We start from the raw sequence: 18755 nt of genomic DNA on the forward strand, positions 1-18755 counted from the left end.
AACACAATTATATCAGGTATCTGACAACTTGTCGTATTAATTGTCATATTAATTTATTACTGGTCAGCGATGAAGGCATATCCCCATACTGCATTTTGGGTGCTTGGAGTTCTCCCTTCCTTATTTTTCCTAATACTCTTATTTTGCACAGCATTTAACCTTTTAATAATAAACACGCAATTAAAGAAGTTTTCTGAAAACCTGTCATCTTTTGTTGGCTCACACTTACACAATTCATCCTTTAATGCATGTTTCATTTAGTAATGAAAATAATTACTGGAGTGCGCCCTCTGTAAAGAGGTTGCACATAGTCACGTCAAGAGCATACTTGAATTGCAAAGTTTAGCTGAGAATAGGTTCAATTTCGTTGATTGTTTTGTTGATTTGAGAGACCAGAATGTAAGTAATTATATGATGTTAATGTTAATAATATAGAGAATAATATTATGGATTATTGGAATAGGCCCTACATAATTTACCGGTAGTTGGAATTTACAATTTGTATGAGAAGAATTAGGCCAAGCGTAAAACATGAGATGTGGAGACAATACGCCGGTAGGCAGGTTATAGGCCTGTGTGTAGTAAATGGCAGTATATTAATTGACGTGATAACTGTCAGAGATGATTTATTCTTATTGTTACCGTTTGAGAAGTTGTAGTTAATATCCAAGTACTGTTGAAAATATTAGATATGATATGAATGACTCCAGAGAGATGTATGAATGGTTGTCCTTATTATAGAAAATGTTCGGATTTGTACTTTAACGTAATACTTAGTTACGATCTATTGCGAGTGTAAAATGGCTAGCAGAGGCTCTGTTGGGAACGGGTACTTGTTGCTAGGCCGTATTGTAATGAAGGTACTTAAGATTATGAGTGAGCCCTCTATTGTATGATACATAGAGTAAGGACACATGAGCCTTAAGACAGTAGATAACAAGATACCAATAAATGAAAATACAATAAAGTCAGAATAGCCTACAACATATCATTACAGTCATGCTTGACTGAACATGTCAATTAATTTGAGTAGGCGTTAACCTTATAGTATTTCCCGATTGATGCGAGTTAACATTGTCTTTCTTATTATTTGTTTGCAGTTTTCAAACGTCGTTTGAAATAAACGTCATTATTATTATAAATCAACAAAGAGTGAGTCTGAGTATTTGAGTATAAACGAAACAATGCATGATTGATATTATATGGCCATAGGGCAAGATGTTTTTCAGAGTGTAATTATACCTTCATGTGAAACCAGTTTGGTTCTAAACAGATAACTTTTCTACTATTATTTATCTTCATTGACACTGCTCTATTTATTATTGTTGTATTATATTTACTAAGTGTATTATTAATTTATTTCACTCAATATTAATACTTTGTGTAAGGTTTTGAAGTCTAGAGCATTTTGCTTTAGTAAATGCACTACTTGACATCTGTAACTGCATTGCATTTTTTGTATTGTGTACTGGAAATTTGCTATTATTATAATGGTGGCACAAAATGTGCACATCAATATGTTCAGTCTCACTGACAGGTGTTTGTGAGTTTATAAACAAGTCATGTGACAATCCCATTAATTGTAATAGCAAAGCTACTAGAAATACAAGATAGAGCACTCGCATAAAAATGAGGTGGAAATTGGTCCAGATGTATGCGGCGCCCTTCTCTTTTTATAATGCAAGATTTCTATACTTGGTCCACAGACGTACAGGGCGCCCTTCCGCTGCTAAGTATATCCAGACGCACACGGCGCCCTTCTTTTTCCATTAATGGAGGAAAACGTTATCACTAATCAGAGTCCAATCATATGATCCTGCGCTTTGGTGTCTGTCATATTACTATTTTGATTTATTTATGCCTACTTGTTGTATCTTATGGATAATGGTAACGATTTCTAAGAAGGTTATGTATTCACAGTAGTGTAATGCTGGCATAAGTTTTTTAGATCCAGTTGTATGCAGCGCCCCATTGTTTGTATTCTCACCATGCAGTTTTTTTTCTGTGGAGAACTCTATCTTGTGTTTTTAGTATCTTTGGTAATAGTCAGCTTGTCAACCTAATTGTTTACTTACCTTCAACATTAACAGTAACTGACTTGAAAACAGGACCTATCCTGTCAGTATACTTTAATGGATTAACTGTACAGGTGTATGTACTACCAGTGACATTAAAATCCACATTACGTATGGTGTAAGTTGCCGTTCCAGTGTTGTCTCCTTCAAAATCCATTACTTTTGTTCCATTCCTGCTCCAATTCCCATCAATATTCAGTAAATTGTAATTGCATTCAAGCTCAACATCTTTTCCTCTATATTGTGTTACTACATCATCAAGTACAGACAAACCTCTAGCAGTGATATTAACAGCTAAATCCACTTGAATAAAGAAAAATCAATGTTTGTAAAAAGTTTCTAAGATTTGTTCCATGTATTTGGCTGGGCCTCCTCTAGACATGAAATATTCTTTGCAGTGTAAACAGCAGTTTTGTTTCAGCTATTTGCACACAAAGCCACAACAGGTACAGTATCAGGACACTACATCAAAGTGATCCCCAGCTCGGGGATACGAAAATGATGTGGAAATGAAAATGATGACATCACGATTGATTATAAGATACAATAGAGATGCTGTTCATTGCTGTGTGAAAATTGTGGTGTACATGAGATGTAAGGGGTGAGGAGAGAAGTGCAAATTCATGATGCAATACTTACTGTAATTACACACAAACCCAAAATCTTTATCATCACAATCTTGACAATCTCCAGACGTTGTTACACATTCTTTATTGTCAACACATGTGCAATTCACACAAGTTGGCCCAAAGGTACCTGGGTCACAATCTGAAATAACAAATAATTATTTTTATTATTTCTTTTAACTTGAGAATCTGTATTCGTATCATAATTGTATAGTAAGAAAAAAAAATGATTGGTTGTAGACTTGTGATAATGTACACAAAGAGAGAAAAGAGACAACTTAAAATGGCAACCAAAGGAAATAGGAAAGGACAGACCAGCAAGTGTTAAACGGAAAAAGGAGGATAAATAAAAACTTAAGTACATAATTATACAAATAAAACATTATTTGTGTCTACTGTGACTCTTGTTTAAATAAATTTGATTATGTTACAAATGTTTAAATAATTTGATATTAGAAATGTTTTAAAATAGTTTTACTTCTATTCTGTAAGTGGCAAATTCTTGCAGTCTGATAAGAATTTTAGTAAATAAATAGATTGATATATGCTGATGACAGCCATGAAAATGATAGTAAAAAATTGTTTTAAATTGTGTTCTTTAGTTCACATTCCATTCTGATAATTTTACTAAGTTAGGCACATGCATGATTGAAAACAAGCGATAATACCTAGTTACCTATGCAATATTTTTGTAAAACTATTTTTAAATCCTGTTATCAAGTGAGTAAAATACAGTATAGTGTTTTATGCTAAAAACATGATGCCCAAAAGATTATTGATAAAAATTACACAATTCAATGGTGATGTTTCTAGTCTATATAACTGTGAAATCTGGATAATTCAACTTGCTTGGGAGCATTTCGCACTTATCGGTTTATCCAGGTTTACAAAAAAGAATTTCTAAATTCTATATTAAATCCATTCAAAAGTAGTTGTCTAATGACCTATTACCATAATCATTGACTTGTTTACAATTAATTCATACTATACTGTATGTCTGTATAAAAATTAAAATTAGCTCTCTATTCTGTGACTTACTAACATACAGCAAAATAAGTACGAACATGCTCACAATTAAATTGTGCTATATGCTTGACTTCAATGATAGATAGGTCATAACACAGCTACTCTAACATTAGTTGTTGCCCTGCTTCACTAAAACAAATGTGTCAAAAAACAAACACATGAGGTTTTTTTTTTATCTTTTCTATATTTTGCTTAGTTAGAAAGTAAAACCCAAAATATTTCTTTTTTTTTTTTTGTTAATTTTGATTGTGAATAAATAATGTCATGCAAAAATTTCCACCAACAAAATAAAATATGAAAAATATGTCATGGAAATGCTGGAATTATTTGAAAGTAAAAATGTACAAACAAAATTGATAGATTTGAATTCTAAATGACTGCTAACTTATAATGAAAACACCCAACCAATAAAAAATCATCAAGGTAAAGAAGCCTGTTAGGAGATCATTGAACATTTTACTCATTATTAGCTATGGAATTTTTAATACCTTGAAGCTCTGAGGAGTAAAAAAAAAAAGAAACATTATTTATAAATTAATATTGTCCCCTCAAACATTTTAAAAATATGATATTGTGGATGTCAGCTGTACTGGCTTAATGTGTAATATTTCTCATTCATTTGCATAATTTATGAATGCAAACTGATATCTATTTACTCTCCTATATATGGAGAATTTTTTTGCTGTTTGTATGGTATTAAATCAAAATGCTGCATATAAGTCAACACTTACTTATTAGAAATTATTTCAGTACTTGCATAAAGGTTATAAACAATCAATACAACTTTGATTTAAATACAATAATACAAAAATAATATTTACCTAATAATATGACATTGAAGGTACAATTTCCAGTGTTGTTAGAAGTATCAGATGCAACACAGGTTACTAGAGTGGATCCTGGCATAAAATTTGTTCCACTAGCTGGAGAACAAAATGGAACAGACACACCATCAACATTGTCTGTAGCCTCTGGTATGGTATAATTTACTTGTGCTTCACCTTTGGTCAACAACAGGCTAAATGTTTGGTCTTCACAATCAAATTTTGGTGATTCTTGATCTGTCAAGAAAAAAATATATATATAAACAAAGCAATATCAGAGTAATGAGGATGTAACATTCATAATGACATTAAATTAATAAGAAAAATGAAATGGTTAGAAATTATACTTTTGGTGATCTGCATCTCGAGCAGATTACCTCTTGTTATTGTCAGAGATCTGGTTTTTTTTTTATTCTACCTTTCTCTCCATTTTTTGTTAGCACGATATCTCCAAATTGCCACAAGCTATTAACATAACGCTTCTACAATCATTTGGCTTGGCCTGGAATAGTCACAATAAAGTTTTCAATGTGATCAGTCATGCGTGATGTTCTCTACACGCAATTTTGCATTTTTACATTATCAATTATATTATCCTTAAACCAATTGTCATTTCTAAATAATATTCAGTTTGAATAAACTTCAGGTCAAGGTTGAATGTCATGTATCTTAATTTTCCGTGCATGCACACATACGCATGCATCAAATTTTGAAAATGCTCACTTTTTCACTAAATTAGAGCACGTTTCAGGCCATTTTGAGCATTAATAATAATAATAATAATAATAGTGTAGTTTTATATAGCACATATATCCATCTAATTTAAGATGCTCAGGGTGCTTGATATGTGAACTCGATCAATGACTTTCTTCGCCCCTAATTAGGTAGCACAAAGATTTTTCAGTTATAGACATAGCCTACATTGCGCACGGCTACGGCAACTTACATAATGTTTCTAGGCTATGCAGATGCATCTTCATCTCTCACCCAAGGCTAGTGTAAATTCTACTCTAGGTCCTCCGAATCGAGAGGAAGGCCTAGACCTATGGTATTTTGTTGAATAAAATTAAACTTGTGACGTTAGCAACAAACCTTCTTTACGATATTTCATGAATTGATTATAAACAGAGAGTAACGAACACCAACAATATGTCAGGGAACCAAATCTCAAGTATTGTATTTGCAGAGCCATGTGCATGCGTTGTGGGCAACTCAGAACTGTCCATTTTCCAGCCGGGTATTGTTTTTAACACGAAATGTGTTGTAAGTGAGCTTTTCAACGGGTAGGCAATGGTTAAGCCTTAAGCCGGTTTTCCACTAGGCGAATTTATTCCCGCGAATTAGAGCATCGCTTCACTTCCTGAGCTCTGATTGGTTGCACATTTTTTTGCTTCACAAACACTCCGATAGAAATGTGAAGCTGGTTTTCCACTAGACGAATTTATTTGCGCGAATCAAAGGGTCAGTTCGCTCCCTGAGCTCTGAATGGTTGCGCATTTTTTCACTTCGCAAAAACCCGATAGAAATGTGAATGCGCATGCGTGTATAAACCAACGCTTGCGATTCGCGCGAACAAATTTGCCTAGTGGAATACCAGCTTTACATTTTTAGGAATCCCCACCGAATATTGGTATGAAAACAACGTACATTCAATCAATAAATGTTGTTTTATCTAACGTAAATATGATTTAGTTTATTTAAATGTAACACTCGATAGATTTGAAGAATATAAAGAATTTGCTAAAAGTAGACCAGGCCCAATTAGACTAGGCCGAGCTGATTAGGTCAAGCAGTCCAAGCCGTCACTGTAAAAGTGGCCGTCAAAAATAATTGTTGGCTGTCCAAAATCCGGCCGGACGGCTCACTAGCTAAGCCTATGATGTGCACGTACGAGTGCGTCAAAATTTTAAAATGCTCAAAATCATGCCTATTTTTATTCAGTTATAGCTCCTTAAGATGAACGGTAACCCCCAATTTTTATTACATATTCTGAAAGAGTTGTAGATATGATTTTATAGATCATTATGGCTAATCGGACATTGTGACGTCATCATACTGCCATTGAATTCTAAGGAACTGAATTTTTATATATGTCGTCATTATTTTTATACTCATTTGTACGTATCTTGCTTATTCTTCATCGATCGTCTCCCACTTTTTTTAGTATTCTGAGACAATTTCCTTTCACAATGTGTAATTCATTTTTCACTTTGATGACGCCATCGTAGTCAAAATGAATGTTTTTCTTATCTTTGACTCCCTGAGAGAGGGAGGCATACTTGATATTGTCCTGCGCTGCTTGAAAATCCTGGCTACGGTATTTTTCCATAATTTATACTTTTAAACGCAGAGAGATTCCTTTTGCCTAATAAACGGACCAACTCATCCTCAGTGACAAGTTGAAATCTAATGTTATTGTTACTACTATAATTAAATAATTTTCATTTTTAAATTATTATAAAATCTTAATATAATATATTCATTATTATTTTCATTATTATCTCTATTAGTTATAACAGCATGTAGAATAGTACTTGGCTTAGAATTTTGTTTTGCAAAATAATAAATAACTTATCTAATAAAAACAATCAGCTTTGAAAGCCAAAAAGCCTATACAGTACTTATAGATGTTGGCCTTTGGATAAAGAGTTTAATTCTGAAGCCATATATCTTCTATCTTGTCTATCCAACTTGGGAGCTGAAGTCTGGTATGTTCCAGTGCTAATTACTAACTGAAGCAGAGAATGTAGTGAGGATATCAGGGGTTCCAAGTTGGAAGAAGTCATTTTAGGGAGATTTTATGTGAAATATTCCAGGAAAACTGACAAGGTAATTTTTGATAATTGATTTCTTGTGCTGCTTAATTTTCTTTAATAAATTAAAATAGAAATTAACATGTTTTCACTTTGTTCTTTGTGATCTGTTTGTTCTCTTCCTGTTGTTTTGACACTGCGCCTTGAGCAACTATTTTTGGTGGTGATGTTTGCGCTTTAAAAATCGTTATTATTATTATATTATTATTATTATGATTTGCAGTGGCAGATCCAAGAAATCAAAATAGAGGGGGGGGGGGGGGGGGGGGAGGGGGGGAGGAGGGAACAGGGAAAGACTTTCACAGATGGAAGGTCTAGACTACCTCAAGTCCTCAGCCCTACCATTGTCAGGGCTGAGGCTAGAAAATTTATGATTATGGCACCGATAGATGGCCAGAAATTGGAATGTGATTTTCTTTTTTTTCTCCATTTTTGTTTTATAATTTTGAAAAAAATTAGGTTGGTTGGGGGAGGGGACTTTCTCCCCTTGAATCAACCACCGATCTGGTTAAATAGAGAGGACCTAAGCGAAGCGTACTCAATAAAGCCAACATTTAAGATTGATTTAAAATAAATAAGATTAAAAAGAAGTATGCTATAAACAATGAAACAATAACATACACTTAAACTAACCAACAAATAAATATAAAACGATAATGTCAACATTTGAAATGATATAAATAAAATATAAATAGTAATATAAATGCAAAGAAAAAATAAATAGTCAGAGTCAAAACAAATTAACAAGAAAATGAAGTACTGGTACTTAGCAAAAACAAACACTGTAACTGACAATAAAAAATGACCTATATTTTTTTCTACATCTACTAATTACCAATGCTGATGATATACCTTTAGTTCTCAAATTGGCTCCATTACATAGTAATATTTTTCCTACAATAGGTTTTACAAATTGATTGTCAGATTTGTACTTATTGATTATAGCCAAGCCAATAAATTACAATAACCGAAAATTATGTTATTTACAAAGAAACTAAAATATCAACAATTCACCTGATACAGTCAATATAAAACTGCAGTTCCCCTCATTATTTTTGGTGTCCATAGCAGTGCAAGTAACTGTTGTGTCGCCAAGACCAAATTTGTTCTCAGGACCATAATCTGGTTGGCCCATGCAAACAGTGTGCACAGCACCATCCACATTATCATTTGCAGTCACTGAAACATTATAGGTTGCAACATTTTCACCTAGATTTGTTGCCACTTCTGTGTTATTTGGACACTTTAGTTGTGGAGGTTCCTTGTCTAAAGTTTAAACAACAGAAAATTAATAGGGTTCAAATAATGTGGTCAGGATAACATATGGCCAGTAAATGAGTAAAATAAATAAATAAAAATAAAAGTATTACTTAAAATAAATAACATAATAAGCAATTAGTATAGTTGCAAATCATACACTAGATAGAAATTGTTATACAATGGTAGATTATTGCATTAACAAATTTCCTGAGGTTCACAGGAATTTTTTTGAATGCATTAATCTATAGGTACCCACATCTTATTTACATTGAATGCCTTACCTCAAATATACTTTTTGTCAATTATGAATGTGGGCCTCATCAAGATCTGTGATCACACAAACTACTGTACGCATTTTTATCTATTACTGAATTTTATACATCATCACAGATTTAAGGTCAATAATAAAATATAGGGTTCTGCATTCTATGATTGTATTCATACAGAAGAAAGCCTCATTCATGCATATTTTTTGGCAGCAAGGGGCTGAAATTTAAAATACAATCAAAAATACATAGTAAAAAGGTACACAAAATGTATGAAATAGAGTATTCCAAACTGATATTCCAAACATTATTATTAAACTTTCATTGTTATCGATGTGTGCTTGTTATCTATTACAATGTACCATGTAATGTACCATAGATAGAGGGCAGTGTTTCGTGGGTTTTTGTGAGTAAAATTGCGAGTAATTTTTAACGTTAGTTGATAATTATTGTGATAATTCTATCCTATGGAGCGTTTATTAAGTTTTGTCTCAACTTTGGATTGAAAATTTAGTGTCTGGGATAAGTGGAAGAAGTGTTTTGTGTCTGTTTTTGTTAGCCCCATTATGGCTGAAATCAACGAAGGAGTCGGCTATGGGGAGCAGAAGTGGCAGTTCTGTGGCAACAAATACCGATACTCTGGCTATCCTCACTTTAATTGAAGGCCTACAAAAGTTAATGAATAGTCAGATCCGGGGAGTAAATACACAAATTGACGAAGTAAAGGGAGAACTGTCAGGGATGAAGCAGGAAATTGAAGGTAATAATCTGTTCACAGTAGAGAAGGTTAAATCTGAACAATTCAGGTTAGAATCAGATGTAAATAATTTGAAAGAGGATTTGAAGGAGCTGAAACTTTGAGAAAGCAAACAAGATAATGTTATTCTCTGTGACATCCCTGAAACAGATTCTATTAAACCAGAAGAAAGAATTGAGCATGATACAGATAAATTTAGTAAGTTTATTAGTATTACTTTAGGCCTTCCACTTTGTGATATTGTCTTCATTCACTGTTGTAGTCAAAAGGATAAGGATGCTGTGAGACCAACTCCAAGACCAATTAGAATCAGGCTTGCAAAAGACAACGTTCGCATAAGCCTCAATACAGCTAAAAAACTAAAAATATTTAATATAAAAAAAGATACAACTCTGAAAGAGAGGGATGAAGCAAGGATGTTTTGGCTTGAAAATATAAAAGCCAAAGAAGTTTGCCATCAGTAAGATAAAGTAGAAATTAAAAGAGAAGAAGGAATGATTCTAATTTTGTTTTATATTATTTCTTTCAGAAGAGACTTTAGTTGATTCTTTTACAGAAGAAGTTTTTCTGATAATTTTTCAATCTCTAATCCAGTTGACTTGCACCGGTAATTAATTTATTTTTTTATACAAACTGTGATGTTATTACTACGAAAATTAATGAACTAAGGGCTAGAATCACTTTGTTGCGGCCACATATTATTGCTGTAAATGAAATATATCCTAAAAATTGTCTTTACCTGGTTAAAGATGTGGAATTAAAGATCGATAGTTATCAAGTATTTTTTCCAAATCGTAGGGGTCCATGTGGAGTTGTCATTTACGTTAACCTACTTACTCCTCTTTGTGCACTGGTACAAATATCCTCCAACTGGGACGGTCTTTTGCCAGCCAGTTTAGCTCCTTCCGTGTCTATTTTACTCTACCTCATGTTCCACCATACTCCTTCATGTTGATTTCGGTCTTCCTCTGCTTCTTTTTCCATCAGGTTGCCATTTTAAAACCAGTTTTGCATGTCCCTTTTTTTCCAGTCTGAGAATGTGGCCTATCCAGTTCCACATTTATGTTTGACCTTGAGGGTAATGTTATTGATGCTCAGCTTGTTCCATAGTTCTCTGTTTGATATGACTTCAGGCCAAAATATGTGAGCGATTCTTCTCAGTAATTTTCCTTTTTGCATTAAGTTAAAGGATTCTGCACCATACAGAGGAACAGTACGTATATTAGTCTTGTAGATTTTCATTTTTGTGTTGAGTGTGATTTTTTTCTTCTTCCATACATTCTTTAACATGTTAAAGGCTGTGCTAACTTTTCCAATTCTGATTTGTATTTCTCTTTCAATACTGCCATTTTGTGCCATATTGCTTCCAAGCCAACAAAAATCCCGAACTTCATCAATTCTGTCATTTCCAGTTATAATTTGATCATCTTTTTTTGCATTTATCTTCCAAGATTTTTGTTTTCTTTTTGTCTATTTCTAGATTTCTTAGTGTTCTTTCTAATTCCTTTTTCATCCTTTCCAAGATAACACAGCTAAAGATCTTTCCAGGTATTGAGAGCATGGTAATACCTCTCCGGTTTGAGCACTCAGAAAGGTCTCCTTTTTTGGGTAGCTTAATGATGACACCAGATTTCCATGTGTCTGGAATGTGTTCCTCCTTCCAAACATTGTTGAATGTATTGAGTAATATATTGGCTGATGTGTCAACATCTGCTTTTAGCATTTAAAGTGTAACGTTATTGAAACCAGGGTCTTTGTTGCTTCTCATCTTCTTCATAGCTTTGATGATCTCCAATTTTGTGATTTTTCCAGTGTTCATTTTAAATGCATTATGTTGAGTTCTGGTAAAATATTTGGCTTTTCCTTGTTCAGAGTTGTGCTAAAATATTCTGCCCACCTTTTAATTTGCTGGTTCGATTGGTTATTATTTTTCCTTCTTTGTCTTTGATGTTTGTTGTATTTGGTTTCCCATTGTTTCCTAGCTCTTTTGTTATTTTGTATAGTGTTCTAAGGTCTCCTTGTTTTGCTGCAATCTCTGTATCAAGTGCTTTATTTTCAAGATAGTTATTTTTATCTTTTCTAGTGCTTCTCTTTACCTCTTTGTCTTTTCTAGAGTATTCTATGCTGGTGGCCCTTGTATTTCAGTCTTTTAACCATTTAATAGTTATTTTTTAAATTGTCGTCTTTCTTCAATAAGCTGCCTGGTATTTCCTTGGGTCCAAGCAGTTATTTACTGGTGTCTATGAAAGCTTGAATTATCTTTCTATCTATCTCATTCAAATTTTCCTCTTCATCAGATATGTTCTGACTTGCTTCGAACCTGTTGCTTACACTGACAGCAAACCTTTTTCCCTCAGTCTACTAACATCAAATAATGGTGATTCTCTTTTCTTTTGGTTTCTTCTTAGTTTCAGTTTTAGTTTTGCTATGACAAGGGTGTGATCACTGCCAACATCAGCTCCTCTGCATGAGCATGTGTCCTGTAAGGTTGTCCTCCATTTCTTGTTTATTAAAACATGGTCCATCCGATTTTTAATTCTTCCATTTGGAGAGCACCAAGTAGTTTTGTGGATGTTTTTGTGTTGAAACATTGTTCCTAAAATTAGTAGTCTGTTTTCTAAAGCAAAATCAATCAGTCTCTGACCATTCTCATTTTTGGTCCCAATGCATTCATTTCCCATGCAGTCTGGGTAGTCTCTCTGCTTACTAACTTTGGCATCAAGTCTCCCATCAGAAGGATTACATCATGTTTGTGCACCTTGTTTAAAATGCCCTGCAACTGATTGTAGAAGTTGTCCTTATCTTCATCTGAATGTTCGTTTCTTGGTGCGTATACCTGGATGATAGTTAAGTTTCTGTACTCTTACTTGAATCTGGCTCTGGTAATTCGTTGATGTATCCTTCCCAATCAATTAGTGATTTGTGTGTTTTTTTTCTATCATGATAGTGACACCTTCTTTGTGGTTGTCATCTGCCCTTCCAGAGTAATAAATAGTTTCCCCTGATAGAATAGTGATGCTTCCTGTACCATTCCATCTGCATTTGCTTAATTCTAGTATATACCTTGCTCTTACTTTTGTAACTTGTGCAGTCTTTCCAGTCTGATAAAGTGTTCTGACATTCCAAGAACCAACTTTAAGATGTATTTACCAAAGTGATGGTGATGAGGCAGAAAATAATCAGCATTTAGTGGATCTTCTAAAGGAGGTCAGACTACTAATACCTTTTACATGCATTGGGGACTTCATCTACCCACTTATCAACTGGGAGGGTCCAGAAGTTTTTGGAACTATATAAAGAGGCAGCAAAGGCTACTAGCGAGGTTCCTTTATTGGCAAAGCAAGATAGTACGCTTGTTCAAAATGATGGCGAAATTTTTTCAGCTCTGTATTTGTGAATGAGAAGTTAAATTGCATACCAACTTTTGAGCCAAAACCTGTTGAACCAATAGCTTCCATTAAATTCCAAGAATCCAAACCTATCTAAACTCGATATTACAAAATCAGAAGGTCCAGATGATATACATACTTGAAGAAAGTGCTGGTGTTATTGCAGCACCTCTTATGTTAGTTTTCCAGGCTGTTCCAGATGTATGGAAGGAAGTAATTGTTATTCTGCTATTCAAAAGATTTTTGAGAAATTTATTTGTGACACTTTTTGTTACACATGAAAATTCATGGGCTTTTGTGTAATGAACAACATGGTTTTTAAAATAACCGCTCTTGCACAACACAGTTGCTGAATGTTTTAGAAGATTGGACCCAGCAATTGGATAATAAACACAATGTAGACTGCGTTCCTCATGAAAGGCTTTTACTTAAGTTACATGCATAAGGCATAAGGGGATGTTGTCAATTTAGGGATCAGAGAACACCAGTCCAATCATTCTCAGCGTGTCAGAGTTAATGGAGCAATTTCTTCTAGCATCAAGGAAATGTGGTATTCCACAGGGATCGGTCCTTGTGCCGATTCTGTTTATAATCTTTGTCAATGACCTGCCTGATATAGTGCTCAGTAATCTGATGATGTTTGCAGACGATACAAAAATTTATCGTGTTGTTGATAATGCAGAGGATGATAATCTTTTACAAGAAGACCTTTTCAAATTAATGACTGGAGCTTATTATGGCAAATGCCTTTTAATGAACTGAAATGTAAAGTTATGCACCTAGGACAAAAAAATGCAGGCCATTCATATTTCCTCAATCAGGACTCTTCTGATCCAATCCAATGTGTACAAAGTGAAAAAGACTTGGGAATAATCTGCGATTCTCGTTTAACATTTAGAGAACATGTGGCAGAAATTTCTAAGAAAGTAAATAGCTGTTTGGGGTCAATATTTAAGTGTAGGGCGAACGATAGCTTCATAAATGAGAAGAAATAAATCTGTTGATAATGCAGAAAAACTTCGCTTGGTTTTTCTGTATGGAGTCCTATATTTAAAAAGGACGTCATAGTTATTGAAAATGTTCAGCGCAGAGCAACTAAGCTTATTACATCCATACATGATTTTGAATACCAAGATTGTCTCCGCATACTTGGACTACCATCTCTTACTTATCGCCGCATTAGAGCCGACTTAATTCAGATTTTTAAGATTTTAAACCGATTTGAGGACTTACCGGAAGAATGCTTTTTTACGAAAATAATGGATTCAGTAACACAAGGCCATAGCCTTTGCATTCTGCCTACTTATTCAGATCTGAGGTTCGCAGACATGCTTTTTCTTGCTACCAAATTTTGTTGTACTTGCTAAATCTATAAATCAGTTTAAAACTTTACTTGCAAAAGCTCACAAAAACCAGCCGAAACCTTACAATCCATATTACGAACGTTAATGTCCATGCACAAGGGGCTCATCAGCAAGACCGTTAAGCTGAGTCTTTACTATCAAGTAAACAAGTAAGTAAGTATGAGTATGTTCTGTTTGCAACAATATAACAACTGAAGGTGACTGATGTACAACTGGCTTCATGCACATGCTTTCTTTTGCAAAGTCTAACCTTTGACCTGAAACATAAAGCTACAAATGGCTGTGTTTCTTGAGTGGTCAGCTGCAGTACAAGTGACAGTGAATGGCACATTAGCTGGGTACAGTCCTACATTCAGGTCACATCCAAGCGTGACATATCCCGAGTTATCACTGACAAAAGGGTCGTGCCAAACAACTATCCCCTTATTATCATGTAACTCGGCTGGTACAGACAGATTTTCAGGACAGATTATCATTGGTGGTTCCCTATCTGTAAAGTAATGTGTTTTTACCTTTTATATTTGATAGTAAATTTGATCTTAAAATTGTTTTTAATCAATCTAACACAATCTTTTTATTAGCCTTATGAAGTACGTCCTCAACATAGCATAATTAGAAGAGACGCACAGCAGTGGAGGACCTAGGATTTACCAATGGGGGGGGGGATAATGTGAGGTGCCCTTGAATTTGAGATTTTTTTGGAATTAGTAGACAGCTAGACGTTCTTAGATGGCATCTGAAAAGAAGTTAAACTTAAAATAATGTATGTTTTACCAAAGTAGCCTACTATACGTAATATGTACACACACAGGAAAAGTGAGCATTTTTTTTTTCATGGTAACTGAAGGAGGTGGCTGGCCACCCTATTCACCCCACTGGCACACCATGATTACTATGTTTCAACATACACAGTCACTTACAGGAATTGGGTTACAAATTTATTAAATGCGTTTTGAGATTGCTGACAACAGCCCTGTTTTATAAATCATATAATGATAAATGTTTCTCTAAAAAATAAACTACAAGTAACTCAAAATAAGATCGTAAGGTTTATTCTGGACCTCGCCCCAAGAGCACATATCGGACAGAAAGAACTTTCCTTACTTGGATATCTTAATATAAGTGATAGGGTTAAATTTCTTAGGCTGGTTCATGCTTTTAAAATTTTCAATAATATGGATGCTCCTTATTTAGCTGATAATTTTATAAAGATTTCTCAACAACATTGTTATAGAACTAGAATTTCCAATGACAATTTTGTAATTCCAAATATTAAAGGCCTAGCTTCGAAAACGTTTTATTACAATACTATCAAAGACTGGAATGGTCTACCATCAAACATTAAGTGTATTAACAAACTAAACAAATTTAAACGTGCGGTAAAGATTCACCTTGGAAATGTGCATAAACCATGATTTGTTTGTTTTTTTTTGTTTTTTTTTAATGAATTTACTTGATTGTTTATGGGACCCCATTGGAATTAAGCTGTTTTTCAGCTTTATGGGTTATCCTGGTACTTTATCATTGTTCTTTGTTCTTTGTGAATTTTTGAGTTCCGAATAAACAAACAAACAAACAAACAAATAGCTCAGCCAATGCATCATTTATACATGGTCACTTTAACGATTTGAATACAAAGCAACATATCTTTCCCGAAAAACAAACATACATAATGTTACAGAAACAGACATTAGAATAATAATACTATTAAAAAAAGAATCTGTAGGCAAAGAAATATGCTACAATTATTAATATGATGCAAAAAGCCATTAACAAAGCAGTTGAGAAAATACAGTGAAAATTAAATAGCTTTCAAGATATATGATTTAAATATAAAAATTACATAAAATAAGAAATGGTAGAAAATACATTAAATGTAGTCACCATAGCGAAACTCACCTTCCACAGTAATAATAAACATACAACTGCCATTATTTCCTGCAGTATCTGTAGCCATGCAATTTACTGTAAATGTACCAACTTCCACTTTAAACCCAGATGCAGGTTGACAAGGGGCTTGTAGATTATGGTCAACATTGTCTGCAACATTTGGTGCTTCCCAATTCACAGTAGCAAATTTTTCCCTGTAATCTGTCTGTTGTGTTATATCGCTAGGGCAAGTGACTACTGGATCCTCATTATCTACCAAAATATAGCATTAGACAAAGCTGTGTTTACACAAGCATGTCCAGCAAGGACAAACTTCGAAATTCAATAATTTACATATTTATAGAATAAAATGTTCAAATATCTGAGATATAAAAATATTCATAGAAAATATGCAAGAAAAAGTGTTTATTTTTTACGTGGATGCTTTAAGCAGACAGGGATCACAAGTGGTAAAGCCAACATTTTACTGTAAATGGACAAGTATCCACAGGTCCTCCAGATTCTGGATTACAAGTGGTGTTTAGAACACTTTTAACATTGTCTGTAACATTTAGTGCTTTCCAAGTCACAATAGTAACAGCCTTACCAGGATCCTTTGACTGCATTATCACCAGTATCTCATTATCTACCAAAATATAGCATTAGAGTTGCGTTTACACTAGCATAAAACAAAACATTTTTTCTAATCCTATAATTAGTATATTTATAGATTCGAAATGTCCAATATTTGAGCAAAAAAAATTTGCATAGCAAAGATGAAGAAGGAAAAAGTGTGTATTTTCTATATGGATGCCTTAATTAAGCAGAAGCGATTATGAGGTTTCTCAACACATCTAATCGTATTTTGCTGCTTGTGGTGATAGGTACCGCAAGTTGACGAAGGGAAATAATTGATTTTCGTAGTAAAAATATGAATTTGTAGAAGACAGGTTAGTTTAGATGTTTGTTTGTTTGTGGGATTGCAAGAGACCATGCCAATTTCCCGAAGTCTCCTACAACTTGTGGACAATTTGGGACCCCAATAAATAAATCTAATATAACTGAAATAAAAAAAGTTGTTTTCCACATGGCAGAATTTCTTATTGCACTACTAGTAGCATGTGGAAAGAAAATTGGGCATGTTAATTTCAAATGTTTTTGGCTGTCAAGTTCAGTTGAACAATGTATATTAACACAACATTATTTAGATGATAAGTACTGTATGTGAAAAATGTGTGTTCCCCATTGGAATTCAAGCCAAAGACCTTCCGATTACTGTAGGGATACTCTACCAACTGAGCTATGAAGCCAAGGATACCAGGCATGAGGGAATTTCATATTTTTTCACTTGTCCCAGGACAAGTACCTTTGAAAAATGCACTTATCCTGAAGATAATTTTACTTGTCCCAATATTATTGCACAATAATCATAAAAAATAACACAAAAGTAGAGTATATTTGCTATGCACTGATCTCGCAAAAATGTTTTTCTCTTTTTTAATTGGCAAGAATTTTAATAAATGTATTATATGGAGAAATTCAAATAAAATAGACATAACTGATATTATTCTATGTATGCAAGAGTTTGTTTTAATCGCTTTTTTATTGCGTGTTTAAAAGCCAAGTCAAGACAACTGCAAGTAAAACATTCTCAGGCATAGAATGCTTGATTCCCAAGTGATAAACTAGTTTTCAGCCAAACACTGCACTGAGACAGGATCATATCGTACGTTTTTATCTGTTTGTAGATTTAATCAATACTAACTTCAAGTATATTATTTGAGGCCAAAAATTAGGTCAACAACGCAGCATGCAGTGCGGTGCAAGCGTAACCATAGTCGGTTTTCTGTTGATATCTCTTTGTGCGCTGCCAATTAATCAATAAAATATGCTGTGTAGTGTATTTTCAAGTAATGTAAAAGTATTAGGCATTACATGGTGGAGTAGCATATTCAAGTGCTTGTCCACGGACAAGTGGTCCCTAAGGTTCTTGTTGTCCGACTGTAAAAAACACTTGTCCTAGGCGTTGAGCAAGTGGGTTCGCTCATGCCTGGATACATTTTCGGATTTTCCCATTAGGACACATCTTTTCAATGTACTGCATAATATGCAATAAATAACGCTAATTTAAAAATATTATTTAGAACAAGTTCAGTGATACATTATAAACTCCATTTACTGTACTGTACTGTATGAAACAGAAAAATACATGGCAACTTACATTTTTGGTAGAATTTATTGTGGGCTTAAACAAATCATCACTTGATAGCATAGGACCACCATATGTAATCAATTAATTATTGACTCAAATAATACCTTATCTAAAGAGTAATGCCTACATTAAAAGTTGTTGACCAGTACTTATGAAAGTGAATGAAATGAGCCAAAAATATTCATAATGTATGTTCAAAAACTTGATAAATTGAAACATAATATATATATATATATATATAAATATATATATATATAAATATATATATATATAT

General features: G+C 33.7%; 1 protein-coding gene across 1 annotated transcript in view; it reads right to left on the bottom strand.

Annotated features, from left to right (window-relative positions):
* The window catches only part of LOC117117004, an 89188-nt gene that overhangs the window by 16075 nt on the left and 54358 nt on the right, over window positions 1-18755 (bottom strand). Inside the window, exons 12-16 of the mRNA XM_033261174.1 lie at window positions 14651-14890; window positions 8379-8630; window positions 4549-4788; window positions 2715-2843; window positions 2076-2378 (exon numbers count right to left, since the gene is read on the bottom strand). Coding sequence (XP_033117065.1) covers window positions 2076-2378; window positions 2715-2843; window positions 4549-4788; window positions 8379-8630; window positions 14651-14890 — 1164 coding nt within the window. The remainder of the gene's footprint in view (window positions 1-2075; window positions 2379-2714; window positions 2844-4548; window positions 4789-8378; window positions 8631-14650; window positions 14891-18755) is intronic.

Source organism: Anneissia japonica, unplaced genomic scaffold (assembly GCF_011630105.1).
Source record: "Anneissia japonica isolate Jap-2015-1 unplaced genomic scaffold, ASM1163010v1 scaffold287720_len810639_cov167, whole genome shotgun sequence".
Lineage (NCBI taxonomy): Eukaryota > Metazoa > Echinodermata > Crinoidea > Comatulida > Comatulidae > Anneissia > Anneissia japonica.